At 32.8% G+C, this 18,386-nt stretch overlaps 1 protein-coding gene across 5 annotated transcripts in view; it reads right to left on the reverse strand.

Moving 5' to 3' along the window:
- Window positions 1–8,793: 8,793 nt before the first annotated feature.
- The window catches only part of LOC120771172 (high affinity cAMP-specific and IBMX-insensitive 3',5'-cyclic phosphodiesterase 8), a 101,798-nt gene continuing 92,205 nt past the window's right edge, over window positions 8,794–18,386 (reverse strand). For 4 of the 5 annotated variants that reach the window (XM_040099061.1, XM_040099062.1, XM_040099063.1 and 1 more), the window contains 12 exons: window positions 18,072–18,126; window positions 17,533–17,631; window positions 17,273–17,383; window positions 15,152–15,321; window positions 14,836–15,046; window positions 12,195–12,362; window positions 12,032–12,124; window positions 11,718–11,966; window positions 11,429–11,648; window positions 11,191–11,351; window positions 10,853–11,120; window positions 8,794–9,942 (listed from right to left, as the gene is read on the reverse strand). In XM_040099061.1, coding sequence (XP_039954995.1) covers window positions 9,800–9,942; window positions 10,853–11,120; window positions 11,191–11,351; window positions 11,429–11,648; window positions 11,718–11,966; window positions 12,032–12,124; window positions 12,195–12,362; window positions 14,836–15,046; window positions 15,152–15,321; window positions 17,273–17,383; window positions 17,533–17,631; window positions 18,072–18,126 — 1,948 coding nt within the window. In that variant the 3' untranslated portion in view covers window positions 8,794–9,799. The remainder of the gene's footprint in view (window positions 9,943–10,852; window positions 11,121–11,190; window positions 11,352–11,428; window positions 11,649–11,717; window positions 11,967–12,031; window positions 12,125–12,194; window positions 12,363–14,835; window positions 15,047–15,151; window positions 15,322–17,272; window positions 17,384–17,532; window positions 17,632–18,071; window positions 18,127–18,386) is intronic. The other variant, XM_040099060.1, reaches the window with a different exon arrangement.

The raw sequence follows: 18,386 nt of genomic DNA on the forward strand, positions 1-18,386 counted from the left end.
TTCAGAATTGGTATTGGCAACTTGCCAAAGTAAATGATATTTGTAGTTTTCGAAAAAGCATTAAAAACATATAAAATGGGAATATATTAGATATACGCATATATTCTCGTTCCCAATTGGATCTCTTAGAATAATAACAGATTTTTTAATGACTCGTATTTAATTTCAATAAAATCCTGTTTGTTGATTTTTTTTTATTTCTAATTCTCAATAATCTTCAACTAAACAGGTGTCTTCAACTTGCTTGATTCGCGGCAATATGCAAATTTGGCTCTTGTTGGTTTACAACATCATTATTGCCTTATTGCATAACTCTTCAATATTTGCAAAGTTCAAATAACAGCAATAAAGACGTAATTCCACACCTCTTCATTCAGTTTCTACGCATTTCTTTTTTTTTGCTTTGTTTTGTTTTTGTAACAAGTTTTGGTATCAATAATCTTGGTTCAATAAAAATGAAAGTTTCTCTCGCTGCCGCTTTCGACAGTCTCTCTCTGTATGACAAAAGGCTTTTTGTTTGGCTATTCTGCTTTTTCTTTACCTTTCGTTTTTTTTGTCGAACTTTTGTTTATTATGCGTATTTATTTTATTTATTGGGAGCGCTGTGTTGAAGAAGACTTTCTTTCTTTTCCAGTGTTTTATTTGCCAACAGAAGAGATGGGCGCCAGTCTTGAACTTGTCAAACAACATTTAGCGGCCTCTGCTTTTGTTGTGCACAATGCTTCATACACATTTCATAACAATTTGAGTAATTCGCTTAGATGATGAAGCTCAGCTTGGAAGATAGTTTTTGCGTATGTTAATGGACATAAAAACACCCTATAGTTGGTGCTTGTTTATGCAAAAATTTTCGGAATTTATCTCAGCATCCCATAGTTGAAAAGGTGGTAAATGAAAAGAGTGATAATCGAGTTCAGGTATTTTTATGAAAAAAACATGAGATTGCTGAAACAATTAAGCCAAATTCGATGGGTGGGCAAAGCCGGGGCTCTGGGTATATCAAAGCCCTGAAAAAGCCAATCATTTCTAAATTACAAGGCTATATGCTTTATCGGTTAAGATCGCAGTATTTGAACAAAGTGCAAGTGAAGCCGAATGTAGGCTTCGAGAAAATAGCATGTCATTTCTTATATCAGTTTTTGTCTTCAATCTGTCCAGGTATGCGATTTATGCCGAAATAATCAATGCTAGGTTTACTTTAGTGAGAGATCAATTATAAAGGCACGGAGCGGGAAAAAGAGTGAATAAAATAGATTTTACTTGTATGAAGTCAATAAAGTTTCTTCCAGCTAACAAAATGTAAGAAAAAACCTTTGTGGCGAAGTATATGAGTATGTATAAATGCTAACTTTATTGCTTACTGAATAAAAGAAAGCTGTAACCTTCATTTCAGTCGATGACTCCGACAGCAACTTTAATAAATAACCATTTCATCTGATCGTCGGAAAAATTATTTACCGTCAGTAAACAAAGATTTGTAAGTGTACTCGTATATGTCGGCATAAATTATGGTTTTTGCTTGAAGGCGATAATTTTTTTGCAATTAGTGAATATTAATTCATGAGATAAGCCGTGTCATTAAATACGCGATAATGATGGTAATTACAACTCAATAGTTACTTGGTATGTCATTAACTTCCTTTTAATATTATTTAATTATATATATTAGTTAATTATTTTAAATGTTTGAGTTACTTGAGACAGGTTTTAGCGGTCTTCGGGCATGACTTTTCAATATATTTTTAAATTTAATATTAATTGCCTTTCCGAGCTAGCAAATAGGCAATTAGGATCTGGCGATTAAGTGCTTTCAAATCTAAGAAAATACTGTATTACGGATCAAGCGACATCGCTTCACTCTATGGATTCATGAAAAGTTCCAAGAAGATCCAACGTTTTTGAGCCAAATTTTGTTCCGCGATGAATCCCATTTCTGGCTCAACGGGTATGTAGACTAGTAAAATTACCGCATTTGGGACGAAGAGCAACCTGAAGAGATTCAAGAGTTGCCATTTTATCCAGAAAACACAAGAGTTTGCTGTGGTTTGTGGGCCGGTAGCAGCGCCATGATAACCAACTATGCCACTACCCCCTTACATCGCATCAGTTAATAGATTTATTGAGAGAACAATTCGGTGTGCCGATAATTTCACGTTTTAGAACGATCGATTGGCCAACAAGATCGTATGATATTGCACCGTTAGAATTTTTCCTGTGGGAATATGTGAAGTCTAAAGGCTATGCGGACAATCCCACTTTTTTTCAGACCTTGGAGCAAAACATCACGCGTGTCATTTGGCCAATAACCAGTCTAAATGCTCGAACGAGTCATCGAAAATTGAACTCAACGGATGGACCATCTGAGACGAGGCCGTGGCCAACATTTGAAAAAGGTAATCTTCAAAAAAGCAATGCTAAAGAATATTCTCCCATTAGATATGAAGTTTCTGGTTTTGTCTTTAAAAAAAAAATAAAGAGCTTCGAAATTAATCACCCTTTCCCAAAAAAAAGCAGCTATTTTGATATTTACTATTTTAGCCAAGTTCAAAACCAGCAATCATCATTGCTTTTACTAGTGGTTCACATACATGCTATTTAAAAAAATTTTAAAGAAAAAAACTAATTTCATTCATTTTAAACATATTTTTATTTTGTAGATTTGTCGGTATGTAACATTTAGTACACATAAGTATAATATGCATTTTACATTCAATGTAACATTCTATAGAAGAATTATTTTCTCTTTTTCAATGTACAATTTTAGAAGTCCATTATTACATAATATAATACAATATGCTATATAATTATATCAGTGTTAAATATTATAGTAATATCCGTATGCATAACACAATAAATAAATTTCATACTTTTCAGAGCAAAATGCCAATTTATAGTATATTTATTTAATAATTTGTCTATATATCAAAGTATATGGTATGTATTTATGTGTAGGAGTACGCGTACCATGACCAGCATAGTCACTAGTTTAGTATTCAGAGGTTTTATACAATATCTAATATTATTAAAATATTACAATACATCGATAGAAAAGGGTTATATACTTACAAATACTCATACATATAAACCGTTAGTTGCCTTTACTTACATTTATAAATAGTTTGATCTTACTTAGTAAATATTTGCAGGATTTTAAGGATGTTTCAGTTACTTGTTCGACATTAGTTTTAAATGCACATCATATAGTGGGTCTTAACAGGTTTTTCTTATGAACAAATAAGCATGAATATACATATGTATTTATATTTGTATAATAAGTTTGCTAAAAATAGTTGTGGGTTTCTTACTAATTGTTTCATATATTTTTGTTTTTTTGTTTTCTTATCAAAAATATTATTTTTCGCATAAACAAATTTTATATAAATTTAGCCAAATTTTTAATGATATTAACAGATTTTTGAATACACTAAAAAAAAAAAATTTCTTGTTGCCTTGAATATCTCGGCAAAATTTAATGGTGTCAGGTGTCAAGATCACGAATTTATTCATGAAATTATTGAATGCTCTCTTGTTTTTATTTTTATTGCATATCATTTATTTATTGGCTTATTAGTAACAAGATTTATTTTTCCGGTCATGGCAAGGATATTTTCCCACCTTTTTCGCGGCTATAACAGTTCCAGAAATTGAAGCTTGGTTTGTGTTGATAGACAAAAATTTCCTAGACAACCCCGAAGTACCAAATTATGAAAAATTTTCGCAAAATAAGCTGACAAACTGTCGGATTCTAGTAGCAAATTCGGTTATCGAATTGAGTTAGACTATCTCCGTAATTATCTGAATAAGCTTTCTGACAATCTACGAAAGCATAGTAAGGAACAGATAGAACGGTTTCAGCAGGATTCAAAATTGATAGAAGACATGTACTGAAGCTGATGGGATCGTCATATACCGGCAGGTTACTCTTTAAAATGTGGTTATCAACTGAAAGATTAGTAAAGAAATGCCCATAATATATCTGCTAACTTCGAAGTAACCTTATTTTTCAAACAGTAATGTAAAATGGAGATAAGGTTTTAAAAACAAAAGCAGCAAATCTAACAGAATACTTGATAGTTTCATGATTTTTGAGTTCAGATTTATCAAAAATTGATCTTATATCAAAGGCAACAAAACCACAAAAGAACAGTGTTATATGTATGGAGTCAAATATGTTTTATGCAAAGTAAATTTAAGTCATTATAAATGATATTGGAATATAGTAGAGTTAGAAGCAAATTTTCTTTTAAATAAAGACGATATTTCCTAAAGGAAAACAGAAATTTGCCTCTATATGATACGTACTATATTATATAAAAGTATAAATCTGTAAGAAAGTGTAGACGAAGCAACCTATGCAAACAAGTCTGTTATTACCAGTGAATAAGGCTTAATAATTAATATCCACTTGTGAGTTGAAGAAAATAGTATTTTTGCATATATTCGATATACATTTATTTATTTCAGAATATTCTCCAAAAAGTTTATACGGCATATGGTTTCAGAGATACTATAGTAGTATAATAGTTCCCAAACTATATGTGAGTTTTTCTCGAAACGCTGTTTGCAGAGCAGGTGAGGAAAATTTCGAAACAGCTGAACCCAATGGCTTTAAATTCTCGATTAACCTTTTATATATCGCTATATCCATATAGCTATCGAAGCAATATGATTTTTGATATTAATTGCGATTTTTGAAACCACTCCGAAATGTAAATTTTTTCTCAGTAGTTTTTTTACCGCAGACCTTTTTTCCGAGGTTCTTCTAGAGGTCGGTTACGCGACAATGATTCTAAACATGGATATCGATGCAAATGTCAAATTCAACGCAATGCACTGGTTGAAGAAATTAATTGTTTATAAATAAAGCGTTATTTGAGCTTAAATGTAACAAGAATGAGAATAGATCAAATTATACATCAAAATCCGAGCATAAAACCCCTTTCTATGATATAGAATTTATAGATAAGTATCAATTGTGGCATGAAAAGTGGCGAAGCGAGGTATTTAGCGACGAAAAAAGTTAAATTTCGATGAAACTGATGGTTATGAGAATGATTATAAGAAAAATTGGCACTGTGCACAAGACTCTCGGCGCACTTGTCACTGTCGAGTACACGGCGGAGGTTTTGTAATAGTATGGGCTGCTTATGAAGGAAAAAATCCAATAGTGAATTTATAGAATTTTTAGGGCAATTATACGAGGACAATTGAACTTTTCAGCAAGACAATACCACAATCGATAGTGCAACTCTTACTAAAAAATTTTTCGAGCATAAGAAAAATTCCACTTTTGGAGTGGCCAGCAAAAATGCGGATTCAAATCCTATCGAAGTTCTGTAGGGAATACAATATACATATACTTGTATTATCTGCCACACTTTTTAAAACTGGACGTCAAAACTTTAATAATTCCCTTTATATTAAAATTTATTCATTAAGGTACATATTTTTTTATTTATTAAATAACTTGCTTCTTCAAAACAAAAAAAAAAATGCTTGTTTTCAAGTGGTTACAATAGTGGTTATAAAACCTGCAGACACTACAGGGTTTTTTATATGGGGTTATGCGATTTAATGAGAGTTTTATTAATGAAGAGGAAAATAAGAAGCTGTCAGCTTTATAAAAAGGTACAGCCAGCCAACAGGTTTGACTTATTTCCAAAGTTTCTTAGAAACGAAATTAGACATACAGGGGTAACTCAAAAGTCATAGAACTTTCCATTTCTAAAATAACACTAGACACACTAAATATGAGGAAGACCATACTCCGAGATCTATGTAGGTTACAGACTATGAGTAAGACTTATGAGAGACTGTTTGAAATAATTTCGCTTTGTTTGATGTAATACACGAAGATGTTGAAACAAAAAGGTAAAAAGGTTGCCAGTTACTTGAAAAATTGTATTGGAAAAATGTTTAAAATTAAGGAACTGGACAGCAAAGCGATGAAGCCTAGGAGAGTTTGCAAATAAATAATTTTGGGCAGAGTTGCCAATTGTTTCAAACATTTTAAGCAAACAACTCATAAGATAAGCGAATATTGAGAATGTGGATATCAAGGAAAGCAATATTTTTGAGAGCTGAAAGTTGAACCAACTTTCAAAAACATGTTTTAAGTGTTGCCACCTTTTTTATGAAAATTATTTAATAACTAAAATTGAATCATAGCATAGGAGGAACAAATTAAACCGTTAGAGGGCGATTTGTGCAGGAAATATATTTAAGAAGAGTTGCCATCTTTTTGAAACATTTTATGCATGTAAATTTATAAAATTAATAATAATAATATTTGCAAACAAGATTTAAGATATTTTTGGTTTATATAGAAATGTTTTTAATGGGATGACTGAAGACACCAAACTTAGCATTATTCGAAAATGATAATCGAAAAATTGAATAAAATCTATTTTCGTATAAAAATAATTACTGAGCACGGCGGAGAAACAGAAGAAGATAAATTGACAGTTACTGCAAATAATCAATTATAGAAGTCAGCCAGCCATTTAACACAATAAACACAAAAAAATAACACAGAAAAATAAATAAAAATTGTAAACAAAAAAATTGTTTTTGTAGTTTCTTTTATTTCTTATAATAAAATTCACTAATGCTTAACGTACATTTTATTTTTATCCTTAACCTGCAAGGAGCAAACAAATATTTTAGTTTATTACTTATTTGTTTTGTGTTCTTCTCATTTTTCACTTGTTATTTGTTATGATTTTTAGTACAATGAAACTTAGATTTCAAAAGGAAGTTTTAGTTAAAAATTTAGCTTTTTTGTATTCATCTAAGTTACTAAGCTAAATTTACAATTTTTGAAACGAAATTTCTTAACTAATTTGTTTTGTAATCAACGGCGTTTGATAAGTTGGCCGAGCACATGCATACATACTAAATTGCCAAGAGACTCTGCAAAAAACGCCGAGCGTTTTGCTAATTTCAGTCACGTTGTTTGGTTTTCGAAAATTTTGGTGCACTACAGAGAAAGTAAGAAACTAGATTTTTGGCACCAGCAAACAAGTTTCTAAATCCGTTAGATTTTCTTAGTTTCCTTTTAAGCTAAATTTCAATTAAATTAATCAGTTAATTATACGATTTTTTATAGCTAGTTGTTTAGTCATTTTCACACCAATTAGAAAACTTGCATAGCTTAAAAATTAATATTTGATTTAATTTCGTTTTGTTATTGTTGCTTTAACTAATTTGTAAATTTTATTTGATTTTATGCGAAATATTTGTTATGTTTTGTTTAATATTGAAAGTTTTCGAAAATTATTGTTTAAAATAATTGTTCTTTAATGTTGCTAGATTTTAATTTTTTCTTAATTTTTTTGATAGACTTTTTATACTATATAGTTTGCTTCGGTATTTTACATATATTTTACTAAAAAGTTGTTCAAAAAAGACTTCAAAAACATTCAGTTTTATTAGTTGCTGCAGTTTTGTTTCATTTTCTGTAGTTAGATCAGTCATTTAGGTTAAAAATGGTTCAAGAATAACATTTGTATAGTTACAGTTATAACATATAACTACTATATATTAGTTAGCAGCCTAAATTATTTTGTGTTTTTTTGTTGTTGCTGACATTTATGGCTTGCGTTTTACATTAAATTATTTTGAAAAAAAAAATTTAAAAAATATTTAAACAATTTAAAAATAATTGGAAAAAACGTTTAGAAAAAAATTAAATAGAAAACAATTTTAAACTTGAAATTGAATAACTTTGAAAAAAAAAGAAATATTAATGTAAAAAATTTTAGAAAAAAAGAAATTCTTGAATCATTTTGGTAAAAAAGAAATAGAAAAAAATAGCTTAAAAATATTAGAAAAAATTTAAGAAAAAATATTAATATTTTAAAAATTAGTATTTATTTTTAAATTTATTTTTCTAATATTTTTTGAATTAATTTATTTTTTCTAGTTTTTCAAAATTATTTACTTTTCATTCGAGAACGTTTTTCTTTTAATTTTTTCTAATATTTTTTTGAATCCATTTATTTTTAAATTCTTGTTTTTCAAAATTATTAAATTATCATTCGAAAACATTTCTCTTATAATTTAATCTAATATTTTTTGAATCATTTATTTTTTAATTCTTGTTTTCCAAATTATTAAATTATCATTCGAAAACATTTCTTTTCTTTAATATTTTTTAAATTAATTTATTTTTTAATTAATTTTTCCAAAATTATTTAATTTCTAATTAAATTTTTTTGTTTGTTAATTTTTTAAGAAATAAATGTTGGGTAAATTTTTTTGAAAAATTTTGAAAACAAACAAATATTTAGAGAATTTGTCAATTTTACAATTTAAATTAAAATTTGCAAATTTAATTGGTTTTTTTCAAAATTATTCAATTTCTAATTTAAAAAACAAATATTGTTAAATTAAAAAAAAAATGTTAAATAAAATTTTGAAATTAGTTTGCAGGTAAAATTTTTTATAAAGTTTTGGAAAAAAATAACAAAAAAAAATTTTGGATAACAAAAAAAATTTAAATGTATTTGAATTTGAAAATTGAATTTGAAAATTTGAAACTGTTCTTCTTAGAATTTTTTTTTTGAAAATCGCTCGCATTATTACAAAAAAATTATTATTAAAAAAATTAAACAAAAAAATAATAAAAAAATTAATAAGAAATATTAGAAAAAAATTAAAAAGTATTTTGTTTTATATTATAAACAAAAAAATTAAAAAAAAACATGTTTGTAAAGTTTTGGAAAAAATTAAAAAGAAGCAATTTTAAAATTAAATTTAAATTTTAAGTAAAAAAACAAATTAATTAAGGAAAAATTAAAAAACCGTTTTTATTAAAATTATTTGCTTTAACGTGTTTGTTGTCCAGTGGAAAAAGGAAAAATTTGCTAAAAAGTCTTCGAGTTTCGCTTAAAACCGTTCAATTCATAACGTTCAACAACATTTATTACAATATAATTATTATATTTAACAATAACTTTTTTTATTTATAATTTCAAGAAATCATCTTAAAATATTTTTTGCGTGTTAAAAGTGTAGAAAACATCTTTTTTTGTATACATTTTTTTCTTTTGGTCATTTTGTGATTTTTTTGCTTGTTTTGTGAAAATTTTCAATTTTGAGTCCAGCCCAAGAAAAATGAACATTTAGTATTATACTTGTATTGTATTATTATATGTATGTGTGTGTGTGCTGTACAGCCGGTTCAGGCCACAATCGGCGCGAGTTGCCGCCAATGCTTGAGAGACTTATAGCAAGTGTTGAGTTTTCATGAATATATACCACCACACGGGTAATTTACAGAGTTTTTCATATTCTCCAACACGCGACAGTTGGGATCTTCAGATCTTCACACAGCTGTGCAAATCAATTGCGTTTTGTCTTAATTTTTTTCTCAAAAAATTGGTAATCAATAAACGACGTTTCATTGTGCTGAAATCGCAAGCTTCAAGCCCGCACATCAGTCGCTGCTGCAGAAAACAATTAAGCCACTTCATACAACACATAACCTCAACTAATCGCTTTTCAAAAAACCCCATACATAAAAACCTTGCATGCATTTGCCCTGTGTTCCAGCGTCAGCTGTTTTATGTCTCTCTCTCAAATTGTATGTGGACTTTGCCGCATCATTTTCCTTCAACTCTCTCGTACACTTTCCGGTTCTACGCTGTTATCTCAATAGCCTCACGTTTCTGTTGTCTCTCTGTATTTATTTTTGCAAGCAATATTCCATTTCATTTTCGCCAATTGTCAACGCACATGGAGGCTGGACCGGCTGTGGCTTTAATAGCCCTGAGAACAACCTCTTGAATGCCAAATGCTATTTGGCACTCTTCTTCACACTCAAACTGTGTTGTTTGCTCTTGACATCTGCCAGTGTGTGTACACCCTGCTCTTCGAATTTCTTCCACTGTGAGTAGTTGATCTGCATGTAGGTGACCAGTTGCGGCATGTCGATGAAACCTTAAAAGTAAAGTTTGATTTTAGTATTTCATTTTTTTTAATATGTAAGACACAATTTGAACATTTTTCGAAAATTAATAAGTTAACCTTGGTTTAAATCGTTATTAAAATCGAAGTTTGAATTGTCCAGCGTTTAAAGCAAATATAGAAAACCAACTCAGGTTTCGAGAACTCGGGTATCTTTTTCGACATATTCGAGAATTTTTCGAAAATCAATAACTTAATCTTGGTTTGAATTGTCATGCCTCTAAAGTCGCTCTAGTTTAAGACTAATTCTTTTTCTTAACCTCAAAAGGAATACTTCTTTTCACTATACAAGAGAGCGAATATGGAAAAAGCTCAGGTTTCGAAAAATCGGGTTCCCTTACTAGGCCAACCAACAAACGGTCAAAGTATCTTCGACGTATCCGAAAATACTTCGAAAATTAATAACTTACCTTTAATAATGGTCAAAACTAATTCTAATTTCATACTATATCAAGTAAAATTCATTTTCCGATATAAGAGAACGGGTATTTTCCATACCCAACTAAGAAACGATCTAACGTGTAAGGTCTGTTTAGTGAAAGATACCACGATAGAGAATGCTCAAAAATCATAAGACTTTATCTATAAAATAGTAAAATTATGTAATTAGAAACTCTTTGGAGCGGAAGATAAAAATACTGCCTAAATCAGGACTTAAAGCTATCAGCACTTGGAGGAAGCAAAAATACCAGCTATCCGAAAAGACAGATAGTGAAGTCTCGAAGATTTTGGCAAGATTGATTCGGCGAAATTTTTGAAATGTTTCTTAAGAATGTTCTGGTCTCGGAAGTAATCTTTTCTGAATAATACTACAAATAGAAAGACTTGACATTACAACGCTCTAAGGACTCTGTTTGGTCATTAGATCATAGATGTTACTTACTATCCCACGCATGCATCATGTCCTGTATAATGTATTCAATGAAACCGATTTGACTCTTAGGTATGCTGCACGTATTCCTATCGAACATTGGCATAACAATGGGTAAAGTCTTAGCCTTTTCCTCGTCAGTTTGTGTAAAGTACTCCTCAGCAATGCGTCGTGCCCATTCGATACAGTACGAAGGCTGGCGCGAAGGATTGCTCACATCAGCCACTTTGATCATCATGCGACGAATAAGAATCGAACTCTCCTCCTCCGACTGTACGATCTGTAAGAGAGCAAAACGTTTGAGCGTGAGAATGCCGCAAAGAGAGGAGAGAAAAACTGCAAAAACTAACATCCTTGGGTTCCTCATCCGAGCCGAAGATGCTGACAAACTTGGCCAAATGCTCGAAATGCCGCGTCATTTCTGTGGCTAAAATCATATCGATCACCACACTGCGTACCGATTTGTAACTCTCAGTATCTAAATTCTTGAAGATGTTGACTTTATCATCACCTAGTTTGGTACAGGGAGAGTGTTTTTAGTGAAGTTAGTTCATATACAACATAGGCATTTGTGGGCTGGCTACTTACTTAAAGTAAGTCTAAAGGTAATTGAAGCATGATGCGACTCCAAGACGCACAGATCATTGTAGAGCAGCGCCAGTGTATTGCGCGAGTTGCAGAGAAAGGCGGAGGAGCGTCCCGGATGGTCGACATCGTGTGCGGCGGCCGCAATCAGCGCAATGGCCTCATCCGTGCGGTCCATGCCCATATCCTTGGCTGCGAGCTGAGTTAGGAAACAACCCGTGGCCTGTTGTTGGAGAAAAAGAAAGATATTTGTATATCTTTATGAATAACGCTTGGTATAACAGTAATGTACCTGCATGACGTCAGCAGCATGTGTGCTATTGTGATATGAATTATTCGCATGATAATTCGCCTCAATCACGGCCAGCCAGCTCTTGCAGACATTCTCATCGATATTCAGCGTTGCGAAGACATTGAAACGTCGGAACATTTCCATGCCCAAATAGAGCAGCGGTCGCTTTTCGGTGATTTCTTCCAGTTTGAAAATATCAAATTCCCAACTTAGAGATTCTTCCAGTAATTCCATTATGTGTGGTGTGGCCTAAGGCGTATAAAAGAAAAAGCACATAGAGTAGTGTCTAAATGGAGTTAAGTTAGCAGGTTTACCTTCATTTTGGCGGGCATGCAAGTGGATTGGCGGCCACCCACGCGTATAATGGAGTCATTTGAGCTGCGGCGTGACGAATATAGACTTGGTCCCTAAACGAAGAGCACGAAAAAATAAAATGTGTTATAAATATCCAAAACTCTTCCACTTCGTAGAACTTACCGTTAATAGTGCACCAATCAAATCGGTCGCTATGGGATCATCTGTGCGTATTTCCTTCATTTGTGGACTATAAAGTCCCTCACGCTTCAAGAACTCCATCACCTTATCTATTAGCCGTGCCTCGTCCGGCGAACAATTCTCCTGTACTTGGGAGAGTAAATTGATTATCTAAATAGCGAGCGTAGTTGTTTGATTGATTGATTGATTTGGTTGGTGGTTGGTTGGTTGATTGATTGATTGTTTGTTTGGTTGGTTCATTTGGTTGATTTGATTTGGTTGTGAGAGCATTTAACGAAAAAACGAAACCAAACGAAAACAAAACGAACGAACGAACGAGCGAGCGAGCGAGCAGCGAGAGAGCAAAACAGTTGTTCGGTTCATATGTATGAATGTAATCATATATATATATATTTTTTTTTTTTCAAACATAAAACCAAGAAAAACACATATAACGGTAAAAATGTAATAAAAAGAGAGAAAAAGAGAAAAAAACAAAGTTTTAGAGTGCTTTAGAAATTATTATTTGGCAAACACAGTTTTTCAAGTTAGTTCATTCTATTTGAATTATTCGCTACATGCACTGAGAAAAATTTAGAATGTTATTTAAAAGTTTGTGGGCGTGTGAGCCCAATTTAGGAAACCAATTTTTGATAAAAATTTAATTTATATTTTTGAAGATTGAGTGTTTAGTTTTCTCAGTGCATTCAAGTGTGTAATCTAAGGCTGTTTTATTTTTCAAAATACAGTTACTAATATAATAGCTAGGTTAGCTCTCAAGAAAATTTCCTCATCAGTGGCCCTAAATGAAATGCTGCACTGTCAGAAAATTTTTCTGCCAAATTATTTCCCTGGAGTGTTTTGGAAATTTTGATTTTTTTCGAAAATTTTTAATTGTTTCCGAAATTTGGAAATTTTTCCGAAAAATTTGAATTTTTTTCGAAAATTTTTAATTGTTTCCGAAATTTGGAACTTTTCCGAAAATTTCGAATTCATTCCGAAAATTCCGATTTTTTTTACGAAAGTTTTCATTTTTTTCCGAAAATTTTGAAACCAATTTTGTTGTTACTTTTCTTGAGAACTAAGAATATCGAATTCTTTTACTTGTGTTACAAGCTAAAAACCTGGAAAAAGTGTATGAGTTTCGTGTGTTTTTAAGAAAATTTTTGTAGTAATGAGTCTAAAAATTTATTATTACTGGCATGTGTAGAGTTGCCAAATGTATATGTTTTGACTAAACTAGAGTTTACTAAAGCAGTGTCCGGTTTTTATGAAACATATGCTTAGAAACCGTCGAAAATCACTACCCTTAGGACCTCATATTATACACTTTTTTGGCCTATTAATTACGAAGAAATTTTTCTCAGTGTGTAAAAAAATTCTCCACATTTATGTTTCTAAATTCCAAAATATACTCCTTAACGTTTGTGCATTTAGTAGGAAAGGTAAAATGGTAAGAAAGTTTGGGAAGGACAAGGTGTTTCTACCTTAGTTACAGCTACATTTCGCCGCAGTGGAACTCTAAGCAACATTCTTGGACGAAAATGATTTTCACTTTTAAGTAAAGTTTAAAAAATTGCATAAAACTGTAAAGTGTAATTTTAGAGTTTTTTTCTTTTGAAAAGTTGTCAAATAATAGTTCAAAGTAAGGCAACTATAGTTTTTTAGTCACTGTATTATTTTTTGAATATACTAAAAGTTTGTGCACTTTTCGAAATATCGATCTGAAATTATGTACATGTCTTTTTCTTCCCAAGAAGCTATTAATATATCAGTATAGACGATATCGGACCGCTATAGCATATAGCTGTCATATAAACGGACCGTTCAAAATCGAGTTCTTGTATAGAAATCACTTTTATGTTATGAGATATCTTCATGAAATTTGGCGCAGATTATTTTCTAAAGTAAGGCTATAATTTTTGAAAATATTGTTCAGATCAGACGACTATAGCATATAGCTGTCATATAAGAACTGATCGCTAAACGTTAAGTATAATATTGCTTTTCCTTATTAAGTAAACTTAATTCAAGTTGGAGATTGTTTTCATGAAACAACGTGGCTGCAAGAAGAATCTGCGAGTTTAAGAATTGGATATACTTTTTTCGTCTTTGTGAAATAAATACTTTTCCAAATTAATTTTGTTCAGTGTATTGCTATGCTTTTGCTTGAGGCGCATCCTTAACTTTTTGAAGCATAATTATGTGCGACTGTCTTGTCTGTTTGTGTGTGTGTGTATGTGTGATACATGCCTGTAGAGCAATATGCTCACTATAAGCTAAATAGTTAGTTCATTTTTAGTAATATTAATCACAGCTTTCTTCCGAGCAGCTGCAAGCACTCTTTAAGCCAAAATCCAATTCATTTGAAAATCAATCACAAAACGCTTAAAGTGCAAATTTAATTAAACATTTGCAAGACACAGAAGCATACACACGCACACATACACAGACACTAAACTGAAACGTTGGCGGGCGTTCGGATGGGTTTTCGTATGAGACAGCACAACAAAATCTACTACTGGGTTAGTTTTCTACGCTTAAATACTACAGTTAGCATTTCACTTGTGCACTGCTTTGTTATTGCATTTTTGCTACTTTTTGCTAAATGGTTTCTATTGTTTTTGTTAGTAATAAATCCTACTTTTGTAATGGGCGCCTCCAATGGCAGTGATGTCAACTTGGCCAGACTGGTGCGCCGCAGGCCATCCGAGGCCACCGAGCGCACGTCGACGCTGCCGCGGCGTATGGAATGCTGCGAGCCGCGCGGTGCCTCTCTGGCTTGTGGTAGTGTGGCGACGAAGTCACCATGTGATCCAGGTACATCGAGATTGAAGACATAATGTGTGGGCGTGCTGTGGAGTGCCGGAATTAGAAATTTAGTATTAAAGTTTTATGATAGTGAAATCTATTGATATTTTTTATCATAAGTAGTATTTCCTTTTTTAACTGTCACTTACCGGCCTATGCATGCGACTGGTATGACGCGCACATGCATTGCTACATCTTCCTGCCCCTTGCGCCGCACCGTCAAGATCTCATCGAATTCCTTATTCTTGCGGCCGTGTATCATAATCGTCGAGACGTCCGAAATGAAAATATCCGCCAATGGTTTGCTTATTATTTCATCCTAATTGAAAGGGAGAGAAATATTTTTAAATAAATAAATAATATTCGGGAGTGCGATGTTATCTTTTTTCGCCCTAAGAACACCTCCTGTTTTATTTACAAGGGTATATCTCCAGCAGAAAAATATTTTCTTCGAAATACAATAATAAATCTTACAGATTGACCTTAATTTTCGTTAAAAAGTCATTTAGGGGCACTGAGATCAATATATTGAATATTTGGAAAAGTTATTGTTCGAATTTGGAAATTTTGAGTCTTGAGATACCATAAAGACAATTTGTGCAAATTTTAGTATACTTGATTTGTAAGTTAGGTGGTGGTATTCGTAAGACTGAGCTCAGGCTACTACCGGGGTCACAGCTTGCGGATTATGGACGACCTATGCTAAGTAGGTTAGCTGCGTATAGTAATACGCAGCCCTCGACGAAGAGTTACAGAAACGGAGGACTTGGCTCAAAACCCTTCATGCACCTAATGAACCTCCGGCGAAGAGGAGAAAAGATGTCACCTTTAAATAAGCGTGCACCGAGGGAGAACGTAACCACGAGAGACAGGCAACAAAGTGACGAGGGAACAATACAGCGAGAAACACCAAAAGTATAAGGACGTCGAGGAAAACCCTCGGCAAGCGGCCATCAGGATCGAGGCCAGTAAGATTCTGATTATGGAGTACTGGGAACCTTTAACGGATTAGTTTGAAAAAGGGCTGGTGAGGACAGTGTTCTATCATCTCATTAGGTAAGAGTGAAATCTTGCCGAAATGGCTGGCAGGTTAATACTGTTCTCACCTACGTCTCCTTAAAACACTGACAGTTCTTCAAGTACGTTCAATGCACGTCGCCATAATTTGTTGGCGGTACAGGTTCAGTTGAGACGAGCTCCTGATTCGTGTTCGAACCTGGCTCTGAACATAATATTTCATAAGGACTTGTGTCAACCCTCACTTGGCATTCCTACATGCATAAATAATCACGATGTTCATAAAGTTCAACTGTTATAACGTGCGAAGATACCGACTTGAAAAGAAGACCCTTTAAAATTAAAATGAATACACAAACAAAATAAAGATGCCAAAACGAGGAAAACGGAGTCGTCTTTCGTAGAAGTAGTAGGATGCTTAGATCCCCTACGCTCACCATCACTCTTAAACAACTCGACAAATCTGAAGAAAAGATAGCTCAAGGGAAACTCCAGCCACGTAAGCACCACCAGCAACACAAAGAGAAGGAATAGCCTCCATTTGGCACCACAGAAGGCTAGGTCATATCATCCGAATGGATGAAAATAAATGAATGAGACTATTCGTCGCAGTAACCAGCTGGGAAGAAAATGAAGAGGAAGACCTCCACTTCCTTGGTAAGACCTGGTGGAGAAAGACCTGGCAACACTCTGAAACTTGGTCTACGTCAATAAAGAAGAAGACGTAATTGTTTATTTATTTATCGCAATTTTATTAGTTTTCAACATAACCGTTACATGGCGAGTGGTCGGGGTTGTGATCCGACTTCATAATTTTCACACTGCCGGAGGAGGTGCCAAGAGGATTTGTCCTACACAAATCTGGCTGCTTTAGTTTTAAAGGTTTGAAAGGTATCTACATTAAATATGCTTGTATGAACCGATTCGTTCTATCAAAGTCATCCGTTTTGTATCTAATTGCGGAGTTTAGTTATGCAATTTTAGAGATGTTCGATTAAGGTATTTTGTGGACTATTGGCACGACTCGCAATATCCACTCAAACTAGACTAAAATCCGATTCCTATACTGATTACTTTGATCGCCACAGTTTTGTTGATATTTAATCGATTGATTGCGGGTAGGTGACTCGGCTAATAATTTGATCACAAAAGACTTTTATAAAAGTCTAATCTAGTCTAAAACTGACTTATAAGGGTTTTATAAGTATATATCAGAATCTGACACTTTTCTGCAAACCAAAGCAAATACTTACCAAACGCATGTTGAGCAAACGTTCAGCTGCCCGATTGGCATATTGAATGCGCAGGTGGTTGTCTGTGATAAGGATGACTTCCTTTAGCCGATGCAATGCTGTGTAGAGCGCCTGCAGAAATTAAAAATAATTTGAATAGTATTTTAACTAGACTTCTCTAAATTTAGGATAGCTGTAGTAGAGAATTAAATGTTCTACACTACACTTTAGTAAATTTAATTTTGATGTTCATGCTTCCTCTTCTTCTTCTTCTTACTCACTTGCTGCGTTGACATAACATTGTGTGGTCGCACAATTGAATGCAGGATTTGCTTTAGCTCAATGTTGCACATCGAAAGATTTGTGGTCTCGGGAACGCACTATACTTGCACAAAAACAACAACAACAAACACAATCACATCCGTATCCGCAACAGCATCAACACCGGAAGGTGCAGCGGCAACAGTTCGTAGGTGTGAGCATGTTGTGTTGTGGGTGTGGCACATGGGTGTGTATCGTTGAATTGAATTTTGTGGTTGAAGTTGCAGCGATGCGAGCGTCCAGCAGGTTGTGGATATTTTCAAACAACACAAAGCAGCGTGTGTGCCAGACGAATGTGTGAATGGAAAAAGAAAGAAAGTTGTTAATTAACATTTTGAAATGTTGCCAGCGCACACACACACAGCCATTGTTGCATAAACCGCAACACATGTCAAACGTGGTTAACAACAACAATGGACCAAAGCATATGCGTTTGTTTGCTGCGCTAGATTGTAGCATTGCAACTACAACAAAAGTGTTCTTTTGACTTGCGACTTACCCTATTAACGCCAGCGTCTAATAGTGCCATTAGTACATCATCCTTTTCAAAGAAACTGCAATGAGAATGAGAGTGGGGAGAGCTTGGGTAAGAGAGCGCTTGATGAGTTTTATACAGTTGTAAAATTACATAATATTATATATAGAATAATATAATAATTAACAAAAATAATTTTTCAAATTTAATTAAATTTTTTATTTCTTTTCATATTTTCTTTTTAAATAAAGAATTAAATTGTTTAAAAATTTATACTTTTATTTCATTTCGCTAATAAATTTTAGCGGTTATAGAAATATATAATTTTTTATGAAATGT

The sequence above is a fragment of the Bactrocera tryoni genome, chromosome 3, assembly GCF_016617805.1.
Source record: "Bactrocera tryoni isolate S06 chromosome 3, CSIRO_BtryS06_freeze2, whole genome shotgun sequence".
Classification (NCBI taxonomy): Eukaryota; Metazoa; Arthropoda; class Insecta; order Diptera; family Tephritidae; genus Bactrocera; species Bactrocera tryoni.